At 43.0% G+C, this 24367-nt stretch overlaps 1 protein-coding gene across 1 annotated transcript in view; it reads right to left on the reverse strand.

Moving 5' to 3' along the window:
- SH3GL1 (SH3 domain containing GRB2 like 1, endophilin A2) overlaps positions 1–24367 on the reverse strand; it is a 264934-nt gene that overhangs the window by 162630 nt on the left and 77937 nt on the right. Inside the window, exon 3 of the mRNA XM_053703148.1 lies at positions 19827–19899. Within this exon, the coding sequence (XP_053559123.1) occupies positions 19827–19899 (73 nt within the window). The remainder of the gene's footprint in view (positions 1–19826; positions 19900–24367) is intronic.

The raw sequence follows: 24367 nt of genomic DNA on the forward strand, positions 1-24367 counted from the left end.
TTGGGGCAGTCGCCAGACCCAACGGTAGGGCCACAAACTGGAAGTGTTGGTCCAGAAATGTGAATCTTAGGAACCTGAAGTGATCCCTATGGATTGGTACATGAAGGTAAGCATCCTTATAGCACGATTAGGAACTGCTGCTATTGGTTGCAGTTCTTACTATCAACCATGCATCGTCTGTCCATTGGTGGACACACCCCCCCCCCCGTTTCTATGGGCATCACCAACTTAGCATCACGAACCCTGATCCGCTAAGGATTATGGGATATTTACTAGTTTCCCCTATCCCACTCTAATATTCATCCACACCGTGGCTATCCTTAAAATTTAATTTAGTATGGTCTGGTGGCACTTAGTGTGACGATTCACTCCCCCCTTGGTCTTACAATATAAGCGTTTTATTTCTCCGGTCCCATTGACAGTGTTTACCTCTGTGTGCGATGTTATTATTTCCTTCGCACATGATATAATGTAAATAAGAATGCAAGTCAGTTAGCAGCTATCACCTTCCCCCCCATGATCCTTGTTTTTGCTTTTGACGTTTTTGATGATTATGATATTCTAAACAGTTATTTTATTTATGTGACTAACCACGCCCCCAAACACTGACATCACTCCATCTCAATTCAGATCCTCACACCCCCGTTGTCATAACAACTATGTTCTATTACACATTACATTGTGACTGTTTTAGTGTCTTCTTATTCCCTTTGCTACAACGATCTGTTCAAGACTAATCACCTTTTTTGTGGCACTTGCCTGCCGTTTGATCACTTTTAACTCATATACTACACTCGGCGCGACTGACCACGCCCCCTCCCCTCTGACATCCCAACAGGATATTTCTGCATTAAATATCTATGAGTTCGCACTCATATTACCGACCAGGTACTAGCAACAGCTTTTGGCGGAGGTGTACCGAAGGAGTGCCGTTACGTCAGAGGGTGAGGTGACTTGACACAATAAAGGCTCTGACACCGGGAACGGTGAAAGGAGAAATCAGACAATCCACAGTGCATCAGAACCAGCGCTCGCTGTTTCCGGGGCCAAGCAGATTCAGAATAGAGGACTGACTAGATTCATGGAGAAAGCCGGCTAGAGGAATTAAACTACCGATCTCCTCCATAACTTCAGGGGAGGTAGCGACACCCACATGGCAGAGGCCTAACCGAACGGCATTATCCAGGTGAGCCACGCTGTCCTCTTTTACCTCTAATGCAAATAGGCCAAGATAAGATAGGAATATCCCACCTACTGAAGCCCAGACAGGGTGGTTTGCTCATACAGACACAGACCTTGGCCCCACAGACTTTGAAACTGTCAGACCCACGCAGCTCTCTGATGTCTGAGTCAAGTTCTGCTTAAATTGAGGCCTATCACTCTCAGCCATTACAAGGCTCTGCACTACACTTACAGCCATATGAATGGCAGGAACCCTTTGGGACTCAACAGAGAAATTATAACCTATTATAATCGGCACCTCAGGCAAACCACCTTATTTTTACAAACAGATTTGGAATTTATTATTCTGATTAGAACGGTAAACTAACACGGGCTTAGACCTGGCTGGTGACTCTATCCATTGAACTCTCTGCTCATTTGGCACGTTACTATACTAGTGCCTGACTGAAATAATAACATCACAGACGTGCACAAAAAACAGTCACATATGCAACAGCTCCCAGAACTTCAATGAAAGTAGATCAATATTTTCACAAAGTCTCATCCAAGCCAACTGCAGACATGTCACTCAGGGCAAAGAATGCTGAAAATAAAAAACAACACAAATTCGTAGCAGAAATCCACACAGAAGAACCAGCGATAATAAACCAAGACAAACCATCTAGATTAGACCATAATGCCTTGTTACAGGAACTGAAATCCTTTTTCCTCCCTAAAATGGACTCACTACAGACGGGAGTAGACACTCTTACATGTGAAGTGCGCCAATTTGCTGCTAGAATAAATGCGGCTGAAACTCGCATCTCAGACGTGGAGGACAGACAACTTGCAGCTGACACAACTATTAAACAACTAGTGAAAAAAACGCAAACTCTCCAAGACCGAGTAGATGACCTAGAGAATAGGAGTCGGCGCAACAACCTCCGCATAGTAGGAGTCCCAGAGTCCATCAAGGGTAAGGACCTATTAGAATTTGTGGCGCTGACCTTTCCTAAGCTTCTGGGACTACACCCTGACATCTTACCAATAGATGTGGAGAGGGCACACAGGATAGGCCCAGAGAGAGGTCTGGAACAGGCACAGAACAGGCCAAGGCAGGTCATATTCAAATGCCTAAATTTTCAAGAGAAGCTTAAAATCTTAAGAGCCTACCGAGCCCGTAAAGAGACACTTTTTGAAAACGCAAAACTCCTCCTCTTTCAGGATTACTCAATAGAGGTGACCAAACAAAGAAAAGAATTCGCACCATTGTGTTCCATGCTACACGAACAAGGAAGGCAGGTAGCCTTGCTGTTTCCAGCGAAACTTAGGCTCCAAACACCATACGGAACTAAATTTTTTCATTCACCACAAGCCTTGAAAAGCTTCCTAGCTACAGAACAACATCGGCCAGATTGATGATGCTGGTACAGCCTCTCCAGACTTTCTCTGTTCTGAGGATGGATGTCCTCTTGGATAACCCCACTGGGACTTTGAATGTCTAAGCAAAACTTTGTGCTCCACTATAATGGCCTAAATGATGGCCTAAGAGCCGTGAAGGTGGACTGGTACGGAGGGGGGTTGCTCCAACCCCCCAGGGTAATGTTGCAACACTTTACTGTGTTTTATGTTTACTGGTTATTGTTGTTTATATGTTTAAATAATTATGAAGGTTTTAAAAAATGTTCTTTTCTAACAGTTCTGCTATACATTACAAAAGATGTGAAGATAAAAATGAAACAAATAGATAGGTTGAGACTGTTCAATTGTTGATGTTTAGGTTAAAAAGAATTGAATTATACTTCTTAACGGTGTTTCTCTCTATGCTCATACTACACCATACACACATAGGCAGACTTGGTGGGGGGAGGATGATAATAGTCCACACCACAATTCAAATAACCAAAGGATATAACAAGCGACATCAGGTAGAACGGAGAAAGAAACTGCAACAATCGATAGTAAGGAGAAACCCTCTTCTCCAAAGTTCAGGGACTCACAAGTACACCTATATTGCTTACCAGCGAGAGCTTAGGGCAAATATACCATCGCATGCACCTTGTACAAAAGACACTGTTGAACTACCATCAAGCCCAAGTGTTGGGGAGGGAGAGGGAAAGTATAGACATAGATACAAGTACAAATCAAAATTTGGAAGAGATCTAGAGACTGTACACAATAGATCAAATAATCCCCCAAAGTCAAGACTAGACATAAATAACCATCTACAGGAAAGTAAGGAAAATAACGCATTAGTAGATGGAGTGATGAGCGGAAGAGAGGGAACCCCCCCGGGACACGCACTAGAAATCTACCGGGAGGGGGAGGAAAGGCAGGGGGAGGAAGGACAGGTTGGTTCTGAGATAACACTATACTGTAAAATATGCCGCATTGTGTTTGGATTGTTGTATTGCCTTGTGCTCTCTCCCACATCATGGTTTTCTAACTGCTACTTGTGTGCTGTTCTTGCCCCTCTGCCTCCTTACCACACCACTTCTCTTTCCCCCCCCCCCCCTTTTTTTTTTTTTTTCATACTAAATAGCTCTAATGTACAAAGATGTCACTTAGATTTACAACTTGGAATGTAGGGGGCCTCAACACACCTATCAAACGTAAAGCAATACTTAATCATCTCAAAAAACTAGGTACTGGCATTGCAATGCTACAGGAGACACACCTCACCGACATAGAACACCAAAAATTACGCAGAGAATGGGTGAATCAGGTTGTCTTTCTATCGCACACCAGGGCTAGCAGAGGGTTGGCAATACTGTTTGGGAAAAAACTGACAGTCAATATACAAAATACATATCTAGACCATAACTCCAGATACATGATAGTGGAAGCGACAGTGGACTCGGTAGACTATGTTTTCTGCAACATATATGCACCTAACCATAGAGATCCCAAATTTTGGGAGGACTTGATAAAACACTTAGCACCCCACTGGGGATCCAGATTGATAATTGGAGGGGACTTTAATATCTCCCCGACTCATACACTCGATAGACAATGGCTAGAGCCTTTAGAAATTAGAGACCCCAATACAAACTATAAGGCGAAATATGAAACTAAAATATTCAAAATGTTCGATACGGATATAGGCACCAGTGATATCTGGAGACTACGCAACCCAGAAGGCAAGGAATTTACATGCTTATCAAAAGCCAAGCACACACTATCTAGGATAGACATTTTTCTAATTGACAACAAACTAATCGACCGTGTACTGGACTGCAAAATTCACGACATATTGATATCAGACCACGCACCAGTAACACTGACGTTGAGAGCTAGTGGACAATACACCAACAGAAACACACTCCGCTTCCCCACATACTTGGTGAAATCGGAATCCTTCATCAAATTCCTGCAGCATTCATGGACAGACTATGCAACAGACAACGCTATCCACACAGACAATATAACACTTTTCTGGGAAGCAGCTAAAACTGTATTGGCAGGCAACATCATCTCATATGCAGCTAAGGTGAAACATAAGACACAACTCAGACATAGAACCCTACAGAAGCAGCTGGCACAGGCCTATCACCTTTATCTTCAGACTAATTCAAAAACTACATACGAGAGTTACATATCAGCAAAAACTGAGCTAGATACATTCACAAAACAACAGGCTGCATCAGGCTTATTAAAAACGGCGGGCAAACTTTATAGATTCGGAAACCGAGCGGGAAAGTTGCTCGCTACACTAACTAAGGCACCAACGGCAAAGGTTGGTGTTGCTGCCCTGCGCTGGAAAGGCAGGTCATACACCACCTCGCAAGACATAGTGAGATGCTTTGAACAATACTATGAGCACCTGTATGAGAAACAGGCCCCAGCACCTAGAGAATTGATGACTCAATTCTGGGATTCGATCAAACTTCCGAAGATTTCCTCAGACCAATTAGATAATCTGAACGCCCCTATCACGCATGAGGAGCTATCCAACACTCTGAAAAGCTTGCCCTTGGGCAAGACCCCTGGCCCTGATGGCCTACCATCAGAATTTTATAGGGCTCTTCAACCGCAACTGACTGCCACCCTCACTAAACTGTTCAATTCCCTTTTACAAACGGATTTACGTCCCTCTAGAGAATTTATGACGGCAAACATTACACTCATACCCAAACCAGGCAAGGATCACTCCTTGCCTGAATCTTATAGGCCCATTTCTCTCTTGAATGTGGACTATAAGCTGTTCACAAAATTACTAGCAAATAGGCTCAAGACCATACTGCCAGATCTGATCCACCCAGACCAGACTGGCTTTATATTTAAACAAACGTCAGTGGTAAACCTCCGTAGAGTATTACAGGTGGTGGACCACTATTGGAGACAGGGGAAGGGAGACCAGACAAAAGCCACCCCGGAGGCCTTCCTGCTGTCCTTGGATGCAGAGAAGGCCTTCGATAGGGTGGAATGGCCCCATCTGATGGAATCGCTGCGTAGATTTGGATTCGAAGGCCACTTTTTAGGTATACTGGGCAAAATCTATAACTCACCAGTGGCAAGGGTCCTATCCACTGGCCTATTTTCAGGAGACTTCCTCCTCCAAAGGGGCACCAGACAGGGATGTCCCCTCTCCCCACTATTGTTCAACCTAGCCCTGGAGCCTCTGGCCTTAAAACTCAGAGGAGTGTTCCCGGGCATTACCATCAAGGGCGTCCCTCTCCATCTGGCGCTATATGCGGACGACATGTTGTTGTTTGTGGACTCCCCAAGAACACATATCCCGATCATACTCCAGACGATAGAAGAGTTTGGCTCCTTATCGGGGTACAAAATAAATACCGATAAATCAGAGATCCTGTGGCTCAGGAAACATCAGCACTCCACTCATGACTTCCCGTTTGTGGAAACAACGGAAAGTCTTCTTTATCTAGGCATACACCTGCATAGAGACCCGGAAAAAATCTATAAATTAAATTTAGCCAACAAATGTGTGCAACTATCTTCCCAACTGTCAAACTGGCTTGACCTCCCCTTGGGACTATCGGGTAGAGTTCACTTGATCAAAATGACGATACTACCCAAAATATTATACCCAATGCATATGCTACCGTTTCTTTTGACCAATGCGGATACACGCCTCTTATCTAGGGCAATATCACGATTTATCTGGAAAAAAGGGAAACCACGAATAGCGATGGAAAAATTACAACTTCCTTATTCCGCAGGGGGACTAGCCCTTCCAAATTTAAAGCTATATAACTGGGCAGCGCTGGCTAGGATGGTAATAGACTGGCAGCTAGATACAGCCCATTTTGGGGATGATAAACTGGAGAGAGCGATAGTAGCCCCCATCTCACTGGCATATTTGCCCTATGGGAATGGAAGAAACCTCCCCATTGAACTCCTCACTAATGTGACTTACAGAGACCCGTTAAGGGCCTGGTACAAAATACACAAATATTTAAAGACTGACTCCCCCTCGCCCAGGTTTATCCCGATATTGGGTAACCCGGACTTCCCGGCTGGCATGGATCAGGAACCCTTCCGAGTATGGGAAGGAATGGGACTAAAAGTACTGGGAGACACACTAGATCCACTGTTACACACAGTTAGATCTTTCCAGGACCTCAAGACCAGATTCCACATCCCAAACAGACATTTTTATGCCTATTTGCAGCTGAGACACTATGTGGGCTCACTGCAGTCTTCCAATGAAAGATTCTGGGAGGTTTCGCCTTTTGCAATAGCACAAACTCTGTTCCGGGCGGGATCATTCTCGCTTTCCCACATTTACAAACGTCTGATACAGCAAAACGAATCTATGATCCTATCAAAATTACTGTCAAGACATGTATCCGCCTTTATGGTGGAGCCCACGGTGCAAGATGTTAAAGAAAGCCTGGAAAAAACCAGACAGGCAACATTAGCAGTGTCACAAAGGGAAACACAAGTTAGAGTTTTACACATGGACTACATCACACCACATAGACTATCTAAGTGGGACAAAGAAGTCCCAGATCACTGTATTAAATGCAGACTACCAGCCCCGTCGTTACACCATTACTTTTACACTTGCCCGAAGATCAGGAGGTTCTGGGGGCAATGTCAATACTGGTTGAAACTCACATTTAGGATAGAAATTGACCTCACTGAGACAGAAATCTTCCTGTTCAAATGGGACGACAGACATAAAAAACTACATAAATTCCTCACCTTATACACAATTCTTGCCAGACAGTGCATTCTTAAGAGATGGATTGTTCGACAAGCACCGACAATGGCACAATTAAAACACTTACTACTCAAGCAACTTTTTGTGGAACAACACGACGCTAGACTTGACACAAAAACCAGACTGCGCCCCTTTCTTAAAAAATGGAAAATATACATCGATACATTAGATTCTTCCACACAGAAACAGATATTTAAACCATTTGCACACCTAGAAACCATGCTGCAGACTGACATGGGGGAGGAGAGACGTTCAATGGTGGGGTTAGAACAAGAGGGAGACTTCTCAGAAGTAATGCTGTTTTGAGCTTACAATAACAATATACCAACAAAACAAAGGTCCATTTTTTTTTTTTCCCTGCCCCCCTCCCACGCTGAGTTTGTAACCAAGAACAGAAACACCATAGAAACCATTGTTAAAGGTCTAAGATTACAATGTAAATAATTATTAAAAATTGTTTGTTTATGTTTGTTTTAAATTTTGAAAAATTTATGAAGGAACGAAGCATATATCCAACAACACATACTAGAGAGAAGGACTTTACTCTCAAAACATGCTACCACGAACAATGTTATTTGTTTAGCCTGAAACAGGATATAAATAGTGTCAAGCCAAATGCACTGTATTTTGTAATAAGAAATGCATAAGATTTTTTTGTAAATGCTTTGTTTCCTTTTAATAAAGAGAATTTAAAAAAATATATCTATGAGTTCAACAACTCTTTAAACCCAATCGTTTTTATTATTAATCCTCTCTCTTGATCTGGTGCCAATAGCCTAATAGTGACAACTAAATATATTTTAATGTAGTATGATTGACATGTTTTTAATATAAACGTTTGTCATATTTTCTGTGAGCAATGGAATATACCACTACCAGTGTGTCACAGGTTGATTTATTTTGTTTTTTAATATTTAATTGTATTTCTATATTTCTTACCTCATATTTTTATACACAAAATTAGGGATCTGTTGTCCTTGGAAAGAGATCAGTGCTTATTAATTGTTTATATATTAATGTTTTGTACTAATATATAATTTATTTATTTCTGTCAACCCTTCACCCCCTATATATATATATATATATATATATATATATATATATATATATATATATATATATATATATATTTTGGTATTATCCGCTAGGGGTGTGCAATTTTTTCTGAATTCTGATTGGCTCTTTATGGTTTTAAATATGGCAGCTGAGAGTTTGTTTTGTATAGCCTGATGAAACAGTGTTACACTGAGAAACGCGTTGCTGTTTTTATCTTTACAATAAATTTTTAAGTCCTTTTAACTCTCCATTTGCTGCCGACCTATCATTTTCTTGATCCTGGAATTTCTACACCATTTTGGAGCTTTAGACTCTATACTCTTTACCCTTGCAAGTGGAGGGCCCCTGGACCTGCTAGGCCGACCGCTGCTGTACAGGCTCCCCCTTGTGATATCTCTGGACTCTCCCTGGTGAGACGAGGAACCCCTTTTGTGACATCATCAATTGGTCTACCGGACGACGGGTGGTTCCGGACTGCTGGTATTGCACATCAGTGCTTTACATCTTGTGAGTAGGATTCTTCTGCTCTTCTCTTTCTGTTTTGAAGTTGTTTATGATCTGCACTATGTGGCGCCCTCTATTTTGATTTGTTTAGAGCCTTCAAATCTATTGTTGTCATGAATTGTCCCGCTTGAACTAGGGGCAGAATAGACCTTATAGTCTCCATTTTGAACGATGGAACTGACAAAAACTTGTTTAAACACTTTTATGTCCAGAATTAGACGAAACATGCCCTTCTTTGGTACCATGAAAAGGTTTGAATAATACCCCAGGGCTCTTTTTGCTATAGGGACTAGGACAATTACTCAGAGAGGAGAGATCCCTCACGCATCGTAGGGAGGTGTCTCTCTTCACTGGACTTGATAGGCTTGACAGGAAGAATCTGCCTCTGGGCGGATGAGTCTTGAATCCTATCCTGTAGCCCTGAGCTATGACCTCAAGAAACCAAGGGTCCTGCACGTCTCTTATCCAGGCCTACGCAAAAAACAGAATTTATGCTTACCTGATACATTACTTTCTCCAACGGTGTGTCCGGTCCACGGCGTCATCCTTACTTGTGGGATATTCTCTTCCCCAACAGGAAATGGCAAAGAGCCCAGCAAAGCTGGTCACATGATCCCCCCTAGGCTCCGCCTTCCCCAGTCATTCGACCGACGTAAAGGAGGAATATGCATAGGAGAAACCATATGATACCGTGGTGACTGTAGTTAGAGAAAATAAATCATCAGACCTGATTAAAAACCAGGGCGGGCCGTGGACCGGACACACCGTTGGAGAAAGTAATTTATCAGGTAAGCATAAATTCTGTTTTCTCAAACATAGGTGTGTCCGGTCCACGGCGTCATCCTTACTTGTGGGAACCAATACCAAAGCTTTAGGACACGGATGATGGGAGGGAACAAATCAGGTCGCCTAGATGGAAGGCACCACGGCTTGCAAAACCTTTCTCCCAAAAATAGCCTCAGATGAAGCAAAAGTATCAAATTTGTAGAATTTGGTAAAAGTGTGCAGTGAAGACCAAGTCGCTGCCTTACATATCTGATCAACAGAAGCCTCGTTCTTGAAGGCCCAAGTGGAAGCCACAGCCCTAGTGGAGTGAGCTGTGATTCTTTCAGGAGGCTGCCGTCCGGCAGTCTCATAAGCCAATCGGATAATGCTTTTAAGCCAGAAAGAGAGAGAGGTAGAAGTTGCTTTTTGACCTCTCCTTTTACCAGAATAAACAACAAACAAAGAAGATGTTTGTCTGAAATCCTTAGTAGCTGCTAAGTAAAATTTGAGAGCACGAACTACATCCAAGTTGTGCAACAAACGTTCCTTCTTTGAAACTGGATTAGGACACAAAGAAAGCACGACAATCTCCTGGTTAATATTTTTGTTAGAAACAACTTTCGGAAGAAAACCAGGTTTAGTACGCAAAACCACCTTATCTGCATGGAACACCAGATATGGAGGAGAACACTGCAGAGCAGATAACTCTGAAACTCTTCTTGCAGAAGAAATTGCAACCAAAAACAAAACTTTCCAAGATAATAACTTTATATCAACGGAATGTAGGGGTTCAAACGGAATCCCCTGAAGAACTGAAAGAACTAGATTTAGACTCCAGGGAGGAGTCAAATTTTTGTAAACAGGCTTGATTCTAACCAGAGCCTGAACAAAAGCTTGAACGTCTGGCGCAGCCGCCAGCTTTTTGTGAAGTAAAACAGATAAAGCAGAAATCTGTCCCTTCAAAGAACTTGCAGATAATCCTTTCTCCAAACCTTCTTGAAGAAAGGATAAAATCCTAGGAATTTTTATCTTGTTCCATGGGAATCCTTTAGATTCACACCAACAGATATATCTTTTCCATATTTTATGGTAGATTTTTCTAGTTACAGGCTTTCTAGCCTGAACCAGAGTATCAATGACAGAATCTGAGAACCCTCGCTTTGATAAAATCAAGCGTTCAATCTCCAAGCAGTCAGTTGGAGTGAGGCCAGATTCGGATGTTCGAACGGACCTTGAACAAGAAGGTCCTGTCTCAGAGGTAGCTTCCATGGTGGAGCCGATGACATATTCACCAGGTCTGCATACCAAGTCCTGCGTGGCCACGCAGGAGCTATCAAGATCACCGATACCCTCTCCTGTTTGATCCTGGCTACCAGCCTGGGAATGAGAGGAAACGGTGGGAACACATAAGCTAGGTTGAAGGTCCAAGGTGCTACTAGTGCATCCACTAGAGCCGCCTTGGGATCCCTGGATCTGGACCCGTAGGAAGGAACCTTGAAGTTCTGGCGAGACGCCATCAGATCCATGTCTGGGATGCCCCATAATTGAGTTATGTGGGCAAAGATTTCCGGATGGAGTTCCCACTCCCCCGGATGAAATGTCTGACGACTCAGAAAATCCGCTTCCCAATTGTCCACTCCTGGGATGTGGATTGCAGACAAGTGGCAGGAGTGAGTCTCCGCCCATTGAATTATTTTGGTCACTTCTTCCATCGCCAGGGAACTCCTTGTTCCCCCCTGATGGTTGATATACGCAACCGTCGTCATGTTGTCTGATTGAAACCTTATGAATTTGGCCTTTGCTAGCTGAGGCCAAGCCTTGAGAGCATTGAATATCGCTCTTAGTTCCAGAATGTTTATCGGTAGCAGAGATTCTTCCCGAGACCAAAGACCCTGAGCTTTCAGGGGTTCCCAGACCGCGCCCCAGCCCACCAGACTGGCGTCGGTCGTGACAATGACCCACTCTGGTCTGCGGAAGCTCATCCCTTGTGACAGGTTGTCCAGGGTCAGCCACCAACGGAGTGAATCTCTGGTCCTCTGATCTACTTGTATCGTTGGAGACAAGTCTGTATAATCCCCATTGCACTGTCTGAGCATGCACAGTTGTAATGGTCTTAGATGAATTCGCGCAAAAGGAACTATGTCCATTGCCGCCACCATCAAACCTATTACTTCCATGCACTGCGCTATGGAAGGAAGAAGAACAGAATGAAGTACTTGACAAGAGTTTAGAAGTTTTGATTTTCTGGCTTCTGTCAGAAAAATCCTCATTTCTAAGGAGTCTATTATTGTTCCCAGGAAGGGGACTCTTGTTGACGGAGATAGAGAACTTTTCTCTACGTTCACTTTCCACCCGTGAGATCTGAGAAAGGCTAGGACAATGTCCGTATGAGCCTTAGCTTGTGACAGGGACGACGCTTGAATCAGAATGTCGTCCAAGTAAGGTACTACTGCAATGCCCCTCGGTCTTAGCACCGCTAGAAGGGACCCTAGTACCTTTGTGAAAATTCTTGGGGCAGTGGCTAATCCGAATGGAAGTGCCACAAACTGGTAATGTTTGTCCAGAAAGGCGAACCTTAGGAACTGATGATGTTCCTTGTGGATAGGAATATGTAGATAGGCATCCTTTAAATCCACCGTGGTCATGAATTGACCTTCCTGGATGGTAGGAAGAATTGTTCGAATGGTTTCCATTTTGAACGATGGAACCATGAGAAATTTGTTTAGGATCTTGAGATCCAAGATTGGTCTGAATGTTCCCTCTTTTTTGGGAACTATGAACAGATTGGAGTAGAATCCCATCCCTTGTTCCTTTAATGGAACGGGATGAATCACTCCCATTTTTAACAGGTCTTCTACACAATGTAAGAATGCCTGTTTTTTTATGTGGTCTGAAGACAATTGAGACCTGTGGAACCTTCCCCTTGGGGGTCGCTCCTTGAATTCCAGAAGATAACCTTGGGAGACTATTTCTAGGGCCCAAGGATCCAGAACATCTCTTGCCCATGCCTGAGCGAAGAGAGAAAGTCTGCCCCCCACCAGATCCGGTCCCGGATCGGGGGCCAACATCTCATGCTGTCTTTGTAGCAGTAGCAGGCTTCTTGGCCTGCTTTCCTTTGTTCCAGCCTTGCATTGGTCTCCAGGCAGGCTTGGCTTGAGACGTATTACCCTCTTGCTTAGAGGGTGTAGAACTTGAGGCTGGTCCGTTTCTACGAAAGGGACGAAAATTAGGTTTATTTTTAGCCTTGAAAGACCTATCCTGAGGAAGGGCATGGCCCTTTCCCCCAGTGATATCTGAAATAATCTCTTTCAAATCAGGGCCAAACAGCGTTTTCCCCTTGAAAGGAATATTAAGCAATTTGTTCTTGGATGACGCATCCGCTGACCAAGACTTTAGCCAAAGCGCTCTGCGCGCCACAATAGCAAACCCTGAATTTTTCGCCGCTAATCTAGCTAATTGCAGGGTAGCGTCTAGAGTAAAAGAGTTAGCCAATTTAAGAGCACGAATTCTGTCCATAATCTCCTCATAAGAGGTATCTTTATCTAGCGACTTTTCTAGTTCATCAAACCAGAAACACGCTGCTGTAGTAACAGGAACAATGCATGAAATTGGCTGTAGAAGGTAACCTTGCTGAACAAACATCTTTTTAAGCAAACCTTCTAACTTTTTATCCATAGGATCTTTGAAAGCACAACTATCTTCTATAGGAATAGTAGTGCGTTTGTTTAAAGTAGAGACCGCCCCCTCGACCTTAGGGACTGTCTGCCATAAGTCCTTTCTGGGGTCGACTATAGGAAACAATTTCTTAAATATAGGGGGAGGGACAAAAGGTATGCCGGGCCTTTCCCATTCTTTGTTTACAATATCCGCCACCCGCTTGGGTATAGGAAAAGCTTCGGGGGGCACCGGGACCTCTAGGAACTTGTCCATCTTACATAATTTCTCTGGAATGACCAAATTGTCACAATCATCCAGAGTAGATAACACCTCCTTAAGCACAGCGCGGAGATGTTCCAATTTAAATTTGAACGTAATAACATCAGGTTCAGCTTGTTGAGAAATTTTTCCTGAATCTGAAATTTCTCCCTCAGACAAAACCTCCCTAGCCCCTTCAGACTGGTGTAAGGGCATGTCAGAACCATTATCATCTGCGCCCTCATGCTCTTCAGTATCTAAAACAGAGCAGTCGCGCTTTCGCTGATAAGTGGGCATTTTGGCTAAAATGTTTTTAATAGAATTATCCATTACAGCCGTTAATTGTTGCATAGTAAGAAGAATAGGCGCACTAGATGTACTAGGGGCCTCTTGTGTGGGCAAGACTGGTGTAGACACATAAGGGGATGATGCAGTACCATGCTTACTCCCCTCACTAGAGGAATCATCTTGGGCATCATTTTCACTATCACATGCATCACATCTATTTAAATGAGAAGGAACTTTGGCTTCCTGACATACAGAACATAGTCTATCTGATGGTACAGACATGTTAAACAGGCATAAACTTGATAACAAAGTACAAAAAAACGTTTTAAAATAAAACCGTTACTGTCACTTTAAATTTTAAACTGAACACACTTTATTACTGAATATGCGAAAAAGTATGAAGGAATTGTCCAAAATTCACCAAAATTTCACCACAGTGTCATAAAGCCTTGAAAGTATTGCACACCAAATTAAAATAACGGAACCGGAGCCGTTTTTACATTTAACCCCTATACAGTCCCTGGTATCTGCTTTGCTGAGACCCAACCAAGCCCAGAGGGGAATACGATACCAAATGACGCCTTCAGCACGCTTTTTCAGTGTATCAGAGCTCCTCACACATGCATCTGCATGCTTTGATTCCCAAAAAACAACTGCGCATTAATGGCGCGAAACTGAGGCTCTGCCTATGACTAGAGAAGGCCCCCAGTGAAAAAGGTGTCCAATACAGTGCCTGCCGTTTTTATTATCAAAATTCCCAGATAAAAACAACTCCTCAGAGTAACAAACCATTAAACAATGTCTACCAGTCTTTAAAGCCCTTGTGAAGCCCTTTATAAATTGTTATTAAAATGGCTTACCGGATCCCATAGGGAAAATGACAGCTTCCAGCATTACCAAGTCTTGTTAGAAATGTGTCATACTTCAAGCAGTAAAAGTCTGCACACTGTTCCCCCCAACTGAAGTTACTTCATCTCAACAGTCCTGTGTGGAAACAGCCATCGATTTTAGTAACGGTTGCTAAAATCATCTTCCTCTTACAAACAGAAATCTTCATCTCCTTTCTGTTTCAGAGTAAATAGTACATACCAGCACTATTTTAAAATAACAAACTCTTGATTGAAGCAATAAAACTACATTTAAACACCAAAAAACTCTAAGCCATCTCCGTGGAGATGTTGCCTGTACAACGGCAAAGAGAATGACTGGGGAAGGCGGAGCCTAGGGGGGATCATGTGACCAGCTTTGCTGGGCTCTTTGCCATTTCCTGTTGGGGAAGAGAATATCCCACAAGTAAGGATGACGCCGTGGACCGGACACACCTATGTTGGAGAAAGAGACAGTCTGCCCCCTACGCGATCCAGAGACGGATCGGGGGCCGCCCCTTTAGGCCGATTTTGTCTTGGCGGGCTTCTTGCTCTGCTTGGTCTTGTTCCAAGAGTGAGCAGGTTTCTGGTGTTGAGACTTGTCTGAATGAAAGGGAAGCACCCTTGCCACCCGTGACCATGGATATGATAGAGTCCAGGCCTGGACCAAAAAGAACCTTCTCTTTAAACGGGAGGGAAAGTAATCTAGACTTGGAAGTCATGTCAGCAGACCACGACTCTAACCACAGAGCCCTACGGGCTAGAACAGAAACAACTGATGTCTTGGCATTCAGGCAAATAATCTGCCTATTTGCATCACAGATGAATGAATGAGCTACCCTTAAGGCCTTAATTCGTTCCTGTATCTCCTCGAGGGTATTCTCCACCTCGACCATAGCAGACAGAGCGTCACACCAATAGGTAACAGCTCCAACTACCGCAGCGACTGCCGGTTGAAAAACAAACCCACGTGAGTTGGAACATCTTTCTTAACATGAACTCCAATTTTTTTATCCATGGGCTCCTTGAACGAAGAGCTATATTCGGGCGGGATAGCCGTTCGCTTAGCAAGCATGGAGATAGCACTATCCACCTTAGGAATGGCCCCCCATAGCCCAAGCTGCAAATCCGGAATGGGCAATAGCTTTTTAAAAGAAGAAGAGGGGGGAAAAGGACGAACCAAGCTTCTCCCATTCATTCTTAATAATATTAGCCATTTTAATGGGGACAGGGAAAGTCTGAGGCACCACACTGTCCTCGTAAACCCTATCTAGCTTAGGGATCGAAGGTTCCGCCAGCAGTTTCGATTCAGGAACCTCCAACATAGCAAGCACCTCTTTCAGCAGAAAGCGCAAATACTCTATCTTAAATTTAAAATCTGGCTCCTCCTGCAGAGGTCTAGAAGTCGCCGATTCCGACCCAGAAAAAACATCCTCCGAAGAGTCGGAGTCGTCTTCATCAGTGGATAATCTGTCAGATATCCAGCGGAGTAGATGACCCTTTTCACCTTTCGATTAGAAGGACGTGTTAAGGCATTGAAGGCCGCAGAAACCGACGTTTGTAACTGATCAGCAAAATCTGGCGGCCAAAGGGCCCTTCCCGCGGGAGGATTAGTAGTGCCCTAGGAAAATGTATTTGCAATTGGAGATGGGTGTAGGGAACGCACCTTGAGGGACAGAGAACCCTCAGAGGTGGACGGCTCCTTGGTACTAAATATCTTATTCTTTTTAGATATTGAAATTTTGTCAAAGCATGTGGAACAAAGTTGAGGAGGCGGATCAACCGGAACCTCCTCACAATAGACACAGTTATTAGGTTTAATTAAAGAGTACCCTCTTTAATTAAAGTACCCTCTATCATATCAGAGTCTTCCATAGCTTGCGCCTTTATTGCGGACTAGATAGAAATTAAATGGCACCTTTGTATCCCAACAGCCGGGGCACTTACCACCTCCTATGACTCGGACCACAGAGAAACCACTTCGTCTCCAACAACTGCCGGTCAAAAAAGAGGAAGTTAAAAAGGCCACACCCGGTCACATGAATTGCCATGGAGGAACGCCCCTGCACTAGAGAGAAACCGCGCCAAAAAAAGGTCTGCGATGATCTCACACATGTCGCAGCATTAAACACAAATATTATGCACAAATCCTCCCCCCTGTTCAATAACCCCCTTTCCGAGGGTATTACCCTTGATTCTATACAGATAAAATGAGACACACTGTGACCCTGTCTTCTTACGTTATGTGTGTATAAATGAAACGATCTTACCAGAATCTATGCCGTGGAACAGGAAGACGGCCTTTCAGGTGTGACAGGGTAGTAGCATCGCTCCTGACATGGACTTAAAGGGACAGTCTACACCAGAATTTTTATTGTTTTAAAAGATAGATAATCCCTTTATTACCCTTTCCCCAGTTTTGCATAACCAACACAGTTATAATAATATACTTTTAACCTCTGTGATTATCTTGTATCTAAGCCTCTGCAAACTGCCCCTTTTTTCAGTTCTTTTGACAGACTTGCAGTCTAGCCAATCAGTGTCTGCTCCCAGATAAATAACTTCTCGTGTACGAGCACAGTGTTATCTATATGAAATACGTGAACTAACACCCTCTAGTGGTGAAAAACTGTTAAAATGCAATCTGAAAGAGGTGGGCTTCAAGGTCTAAGAAATTAGCATATGAACCTCCTAGGTTAAGCTTTCAACTAAGAATACCAAGAGAACAAAGCAAAATTGGTGATAAAAGTAAATTGGAAAATTGTTTAAAATTACATGCCCTATCAATCATGAAAGTTTATTTTGGCCTAGACTGTCCCTTTAAGAGCAGAAAAGCAGGCAGCGAAACTGGTCAACGCTGATTGCTTATGGAGCCGTTAATCTGAATCGGGATGGTTTCCCAGAAAGACTCTCCCTGTATCTCTGGGCTCTAACATTCATCCATGCACTCACTGAGAGGCTGACAGGACTACTTAAAACTCCAGTCCCATTTCGAAGAGTACTACCCTCCATAAGAGACTACTCCGAATCTTCAGACACTTCTCTGCCAACCTCCTGTGATGAAAGGCAAAGAATGACTGGGGGATGAGGGGGATGAGGGGAGTGGGGGAGGTATTTAAGCGTTTGGCTGGGGTGTCTTTGCCTCCTCCTGGTGGCCAGGTCCTTAATTCCCACAAGTAATGAATGAAGCAGTGGACTCTCCTCCCATTAAGATGGAAAAAACCTTAAAGTGAATGTCAACTTTCACAAATGAAAGCCCTGTTTTTAAAAATACTATTAAAAACAGGGGCACTTTCATTCATGAAAGTTTACATTGAAGCCATTCTTTTAAAATACTTAACTTTTATTCCTAGCAAGCGAGGAACACCGGAGGAGCAATTCCCCCACCTCCAGGTAGTCTCTTACGTCAGAAATTACGCACCCGGATTCCTCCAATAACGGCTTCCCACCAAGAGCAAACATTGCCTGAGGCCACGCCGTGATTGGAGGAAGCCGGATTCGTCATTTCTGAAGTAAGAAGAGACGTCCTAGGGGTGGAGAAATCGATGTTCCACGCTTGCTAAGAATAAAAGGTATTTTAAAAGAACGGCTTCAATGTAAACTTATGTATGAAAGTGCCCCTGTTTTTAATAGTAATTTTAAAAACAGGACTTTCATTCGTGAAACTTGACATTCACTTTAAGCTACCTACACTGAGAACATAGATATTTATATTGTTATAGTCAGAAAAATATCTCTAGTTAGAAAATATGTCATGGTTTATGTCAGAAGGTGTTCGGTTAATTGGCAAATAGTTTTGTATTTATTTCTTTTTATTTTAAATGTATTTTCTTTTTCTTTGTTTTCCTGTTAATTTACTGTCATTTACAATGCCGGATGTTTTCCCCAATCCAAAATGTAACAAGTGGTTCAGTGGATGGACTAAAGATAAAAGAAGATGAAAGTCTCTAGAACTGGAAAAATTGATTACTTATGAACTTCTACCACTTATCCCAGAGAGAGACACTCTAGTAGTTTGGAATGGGAGAAACGGAAAGTTATAATATATTTAAGATGTTATAATTGCATAATTATTAATGTTACTATCTCAATATATTTGTTTGAAAATAAAATTGTGATAAACATTCGAATAAAAAAAAATATTTAAACATAAACAACTAGTATAAATTTCACACAAAAAATGCATATACATATAATACTAAGTATATTACCAAGTATATTACTAAGTAATATTTACTTTGATAAAAGATTATATTGAGCTTTTATTTAGGGCTTAAAAGGGACAGTCTACTTCAAAACTTTTATTGTTTTAAAAAGATGAGATAATCCCTTTATTACCCATTTCCCAGCTTTGCATAGTTCAACATTGTTATATTAATATACTTTTTACCTCTGTGATTACCTTGTATCTCTAAGCCTCTTCTGACAGCCCCCTTATCACATGGCTATTTATTTATTTATTATCTATTGACTTGCATTTTAGCCAATTAGTGCAGTGTTTCGCACAACTCCACGGGAGTAAGCACATTGTTATCTATTTGGCCCACGTGAATTAGCAGCCTCTTGTTTTAAAAAGCTAATAAAGCATGTGATAGGCTGCAGTGGCTTAGAAACAGGCAGGAATTTAGAGGTTTAAATGTTATAAAGTATATTAATATAACAATGTTGGTTGCGCAAAGCTTGGGAATGGGTAGTAAAGGCGTTATCTATCTTTTCATATCATAACTTCAGTCCAAATTACACAAAAAACACTGTTGTTCACTACATTTTCTCAATCATTGGGTTAACCCTTAAATGTATTACTAAATAACAAACGTGTGCTTTCGGAGGTTTCGGATACCTCCGAATGCGGAAAGCAGCACCAGCTGACAGTATTCGGCTCTTTTCGCAAGCAGATTTATTCTTGTGAAAGTGCAACACACTTAGATCTGGATTTGCACATATTTTAGTGTATTAACTTTTCACAAGAATAAATCCCGCTCCAAAAGAGCTGAATGCAACGAGCGGTCTCCTCCTTCCGCACCCTGCTTTCTTATGACTAATTACTAAGATGATGAAAGTGCAGGATCCTGGGCAATTACCTGGATTTGGCTGCAGATACTCCGTGGTTTTGGCAAGGATTTCAGCCACGGCTTTGCTGGTAACATCCACTTTCTGTATAAACACACAAGTGTCATTTTACTGTCTGATGAAAAAAGTGAAAGGTGGACAGAAAAACAATAGTAGTGTGTTGCTGCCGAGGATATGTTCATCTGATGTTCAACAAAGTATATCAATTGAACAATGTGATTTTAAAAGTGTGTATTAAAATGACATGCTATATCTGAATTATAAACGTTTAATTTTGAATTTCATGCCCTTTTAATATTCATATTGTATAAGACACCACGTTTTACCAGCCTAATGAAGCTTTCATAAATATACAGTATAGTGCAAAATTCTTAGGCCACCATTAGATTTGTTGTTTTAGCAATGGTATCATGACCATATATAATTATTTCTCAGTCTCATTATTAGACTACAACCAGAAAATACAGGATATTTGTATGCAGTATTAAAAAAAACAGAGTGCCAAGTATTTAGTGTGACCCCCTTCCCCCCTTACACTTGAGCAATAGCAGGAACCTGGCTCTCGTAAACCTAAACGGAATGGAACCCCAATTAATATTATTGCTAACACCTGTATTTGTTTGATCATTTCATGCCAAAATGACTGCTTTGAAAAAACAGAATTTATGCTTACCTGATAAATTACTTTCTCCAACGGTGTGTCCGGTCCACGCCGTCATCCATTACTTGTGGGAAATATTCTCCCCCACAGGGAAAGGCAAGGAGAGCACACAGCAAGAGCTGTCCATATAGCTCCCCCTCTGGCTCTGCCCCCCAGTCATTCGACCGACGGTTAGGAGAAAAAGGAGAAACTATAGGGTGCCGTGGTGACTGTAGTGTATAAAGAAAAAATTTTTCAACCCGATTAGGAAACCAGGGCGGGCCGTGGACCGGACACACCGTTGGAGAAAGTAATTTATCAGGTAAGCATAAATTCTGTTTTCTCCAACATTGGTGTGTCCGGTCCACGGCGTCATCCATTACTTGTGGGAACCAATACCAAAGCTTTAGGACACGGATGAAGGGAGGGAGCAAATCAGGTTACCTAAATGGAAGGCACCACGGCTTGCAAAACCTTTCTCCCAAAAATAGCCTCCGAAGAAGCATAAGTATCAAATTTGTAGAATTTGGCAAAAGTGTGCAGAGAGGACCAAGTCGCTGCCTTACATATCTGATCAACAGAAGCCTCGTTCTTGTAGGCCCAAGTGGAAGCCACAGCCCTAGTAGAGTGAGCTGTGATTCGGTCAGGAGGTTGCCGTCCGGCAGTCTCATAAGCCAATCGGATAATGCTTTTCAGCCAGAAAGAGAGAGAGGTAGCAGTAGCTTTTTGACCTCTCCTCTTACCAGAGTAAACGACAAACAAAGATGAGGTTTGTCTAAAATCTTTTGTTGCTTCTAGGTAGACTTTAAAGCACGAACAACATTTAAATTGTGTAATAAACGTTCCTTCTTTGAAACTGGATTCGGACACAGAGAAGGAACAACTATTTCCTGGTTAATATTCTTGTTGGAAACAACTTTTGGAAGAAAACCAGGCTTAGTACGCAAAACAACCTTATCTGAATGGAAAACCAGATAGGGTGGATTACATTGCAAAGCAGATAATTCAGAAACTCTTCTAGCAGAAGAAATAGCAACCAAAAACAGAACTTTCCAAGATAATAACTTAATATCTATGGAATGTAAAGGTTCAAACGGAACCCCTTGAAGAACTGAAAGAACTAAATTTAGACTCCAAGGAAGAGTCATGGGTCTGTAAACAGGTTTGATTCTAACCAAAGCCTGAACAAAAGCTTGTACATCTGGCACAGCTGCCAGTCGTTTGTGTAACAAGACAGATAAAGCAGAAATCTGTCCTTTTAGAGAACTAGCTGACAACCCTTTATCCAAACCTTCTTGGAGAAAGGAGAAAATCTTTGGAATTTTAATCTTACTCCAGGAGAATCCCTTGGATTCACACCAGCAGATATATTTTTTCCATATTTTATGGTAAATCTTTCTAGTCACAGGTTTTCTGGCTTGGACCAGAGTATCTATCACAGAATTCGAAAACCCACGCTTGGATAAAATCAAGCATTCAATTTCCAAGCAGTCAGCTGCAGAGAAACTAGATTTGGATGTTCGAATGGACCTTGTACTAGAAGATCCTGCCTCAAAGGTAGCTTCCATGGTGGAGCCGATGACATATTCACCAGGTCTGCATAACAAGTCCTGCGTGGCCACGCAGGAGCTATCAATCACCGAGGCCTTCTCCTGTTTGATCCTTGCTATGAGCCTGGGAAGGAGAGGAAACGGTGGAAACAGATACGCTAGGTTGAACGACCAAGGCGCCACTAATGCATCCACTAGAGTCGCCTTGGGATCCCTGGATCTGGACCCGTAGCAAGGAATCTTGAAGTTCTGACGGGACGCCATTAGATCCATGTCTGGAATGCCCCATAATTGGGTTAACTGAGCAAAGACCTCCGGGTGGAGTTCCCACTCCCCCGGATGGAAAGTCTGACGACTCAAATAGTCCGCCTCCCAGTTGTCTACTCCTGGGATGTGAATAGCAGATAGATGGCAGGAGTGATTCTCTGCCCATTGGATAATCTTGGTTACTTCCTTCATCGCTAGGGAACTCTTTGTTCCCCCCTGATGATTGATGTACGCAACAGTCGTTATGTTGTCCGACTGAAATCTTATGAACCTGGCTTCCGCTAGCTGAGGCCAAGCCAGGAGCGCATAGAATATTGCTCTTAGTTCCAAAATGTTTATCGGGAGAAGCGACTCTTCCCGAGACCATAGGCCCTGAGCTTTCAGGGAGTCCCAGACCGCGCCCCACCCCAAGAGGCTGGCGTCGGTCGTGACGATGACCCACTCCGGTCTGCGGAAACTCATTCCCTGAGACAGGTGATCCTGGGTCAACCACCAGAGAAGTGAGTCCCTGGTTACCTGGTCTACTTGAATTTGGGGAGACAAGTCTGTATAGTCCCCATTCCACTGATTGAGCATGCACAGCTGTAATGGTCTTAGATGAATTCGAGCAAAAGGAACCACGTCCATTGCTGCGACCATTAGTCCTATTACTTCCATGCACAGAGCTATGGAGGGTTGAGGAATAGAATGAAGAACTCGACAAACGTTTAGAAGCTTTAGCTTTCTGACTTCTGTCAGGAAGATCTTCATTTCCACAGAATCTATTATTGTTCCCAGAAAGGGAACCCTTGTGGACGGTGACAGTGAACTCTTTTCTATGTTCACCTTCCACCCGTGAGATCTGAGAAAAGCCAACACAATGTCTGTGTGGGCCCTTGCTTTGGAAAGAGACGACGCTTGGATTAGGATGTCGTCTAGATAAGGTGCTACAGCGATGCCCCTCGGCCTTAGGACCGCTAGAAGGGACCCTAGCACCTTTGTGAAAATTCTGGGATCGGTGGCTAAACCGAATGGAAGAGCCACGAACTGGTAATGTTTGTCCAGAAAGGCGAACCTCAGGAACTGGTGATGAGTTTTGTGGATTGGAATATGCAGATAAGCATCCTTTAGATCCACGGTAGTCAAATATTGACCCTGCTGGATTGTCGGCAAGATTGTCCGAATGGTTTCCATTTTGAAGGATGGAACTCTGAGGAACTTGTTTAATATCTTTAAATCCAGAATTGGCCTGAAAGTTCCCTCTTTTTTGGGAACCACAAACAGGTTTGAGTAAAAACCTAGACCTTGTTCCCCGGAGGGGACTGGGTTTATCACTCCCATCTTTGATAGGTCTCTTACACAATGTAAGAATGCCTGTTTCTTTATCTGGTCTGAAGATAAGCGAGACAGGTGGAACCTTCCCCTTGGAGGAAGTCCCTTGAACTCTAGAAGGTATCCCTGGGAGACTATTTCTAATGCCCAGGGATCCGGAACATCTCTTGCCCAAGCCTGAGCGAAGAGAGATAGTCTGCCCCCTACCAGATCCGGTCCCGGATCGGGGGCTACCCCTTCATGCTGTCTTGGTAGCAGCAGCAGGTTTCTTGGTCTGTTTACCCTTGTTCCAGCCTTGCATGGGCTTCCAAGCGGGTTTGGGCTGGGCCGTGTTACCTTCTTGTCTAGCGGCAGTGGAGTTATTAGCCGGTCCGTTCCTGAAATTGCGAAAGGAACGAAAATTAGACTTGTTCTTAGCCTTAAAAGGCCTATCCTGTGGGAGGGAATGGCCCTTACCCCCAGTGATGTCTGAAATAATTTCCTTCAATTCCGGCCCAAAAAGGGTCTTACCCTTGAAAGGAATATTAAGTAACTTAGTCTTGGACGACACATCTGCCGACCAGGATTTTAGCCAAAGCGCCCTCCGCGCTACTATAGCAAAACCTGAGTTTTTCGCCGCCAATTTCGTTATTTGAAAGGCGGCATCCAATATAAAGGAATTAGCTAATTTTAATGCGTGAATTCTGTCCATGACTTCTTCATAGGAAGTCTCTTTCTGGAGCGACCTTTCTAGTTCCTCGAACCAAAAGGACGCCGCTGAAGTGACAGTAATAACACACGTAGC

Source organism: Bombina bombina, chromosome 2 (genome assembly GCF_027579735.1).
Source record: "Bombina bombina isolate aBomBom1 chromosome 2, aBomBom1.pri, whole genome shotgun sequence".
Classification (NCBI taxonomy): domain Eukaryota; kingdom Metazoa; phylum Chordata; class Amphibia; order Anura; family Bombinatoridae; genus Bombina; species Bombina bombina.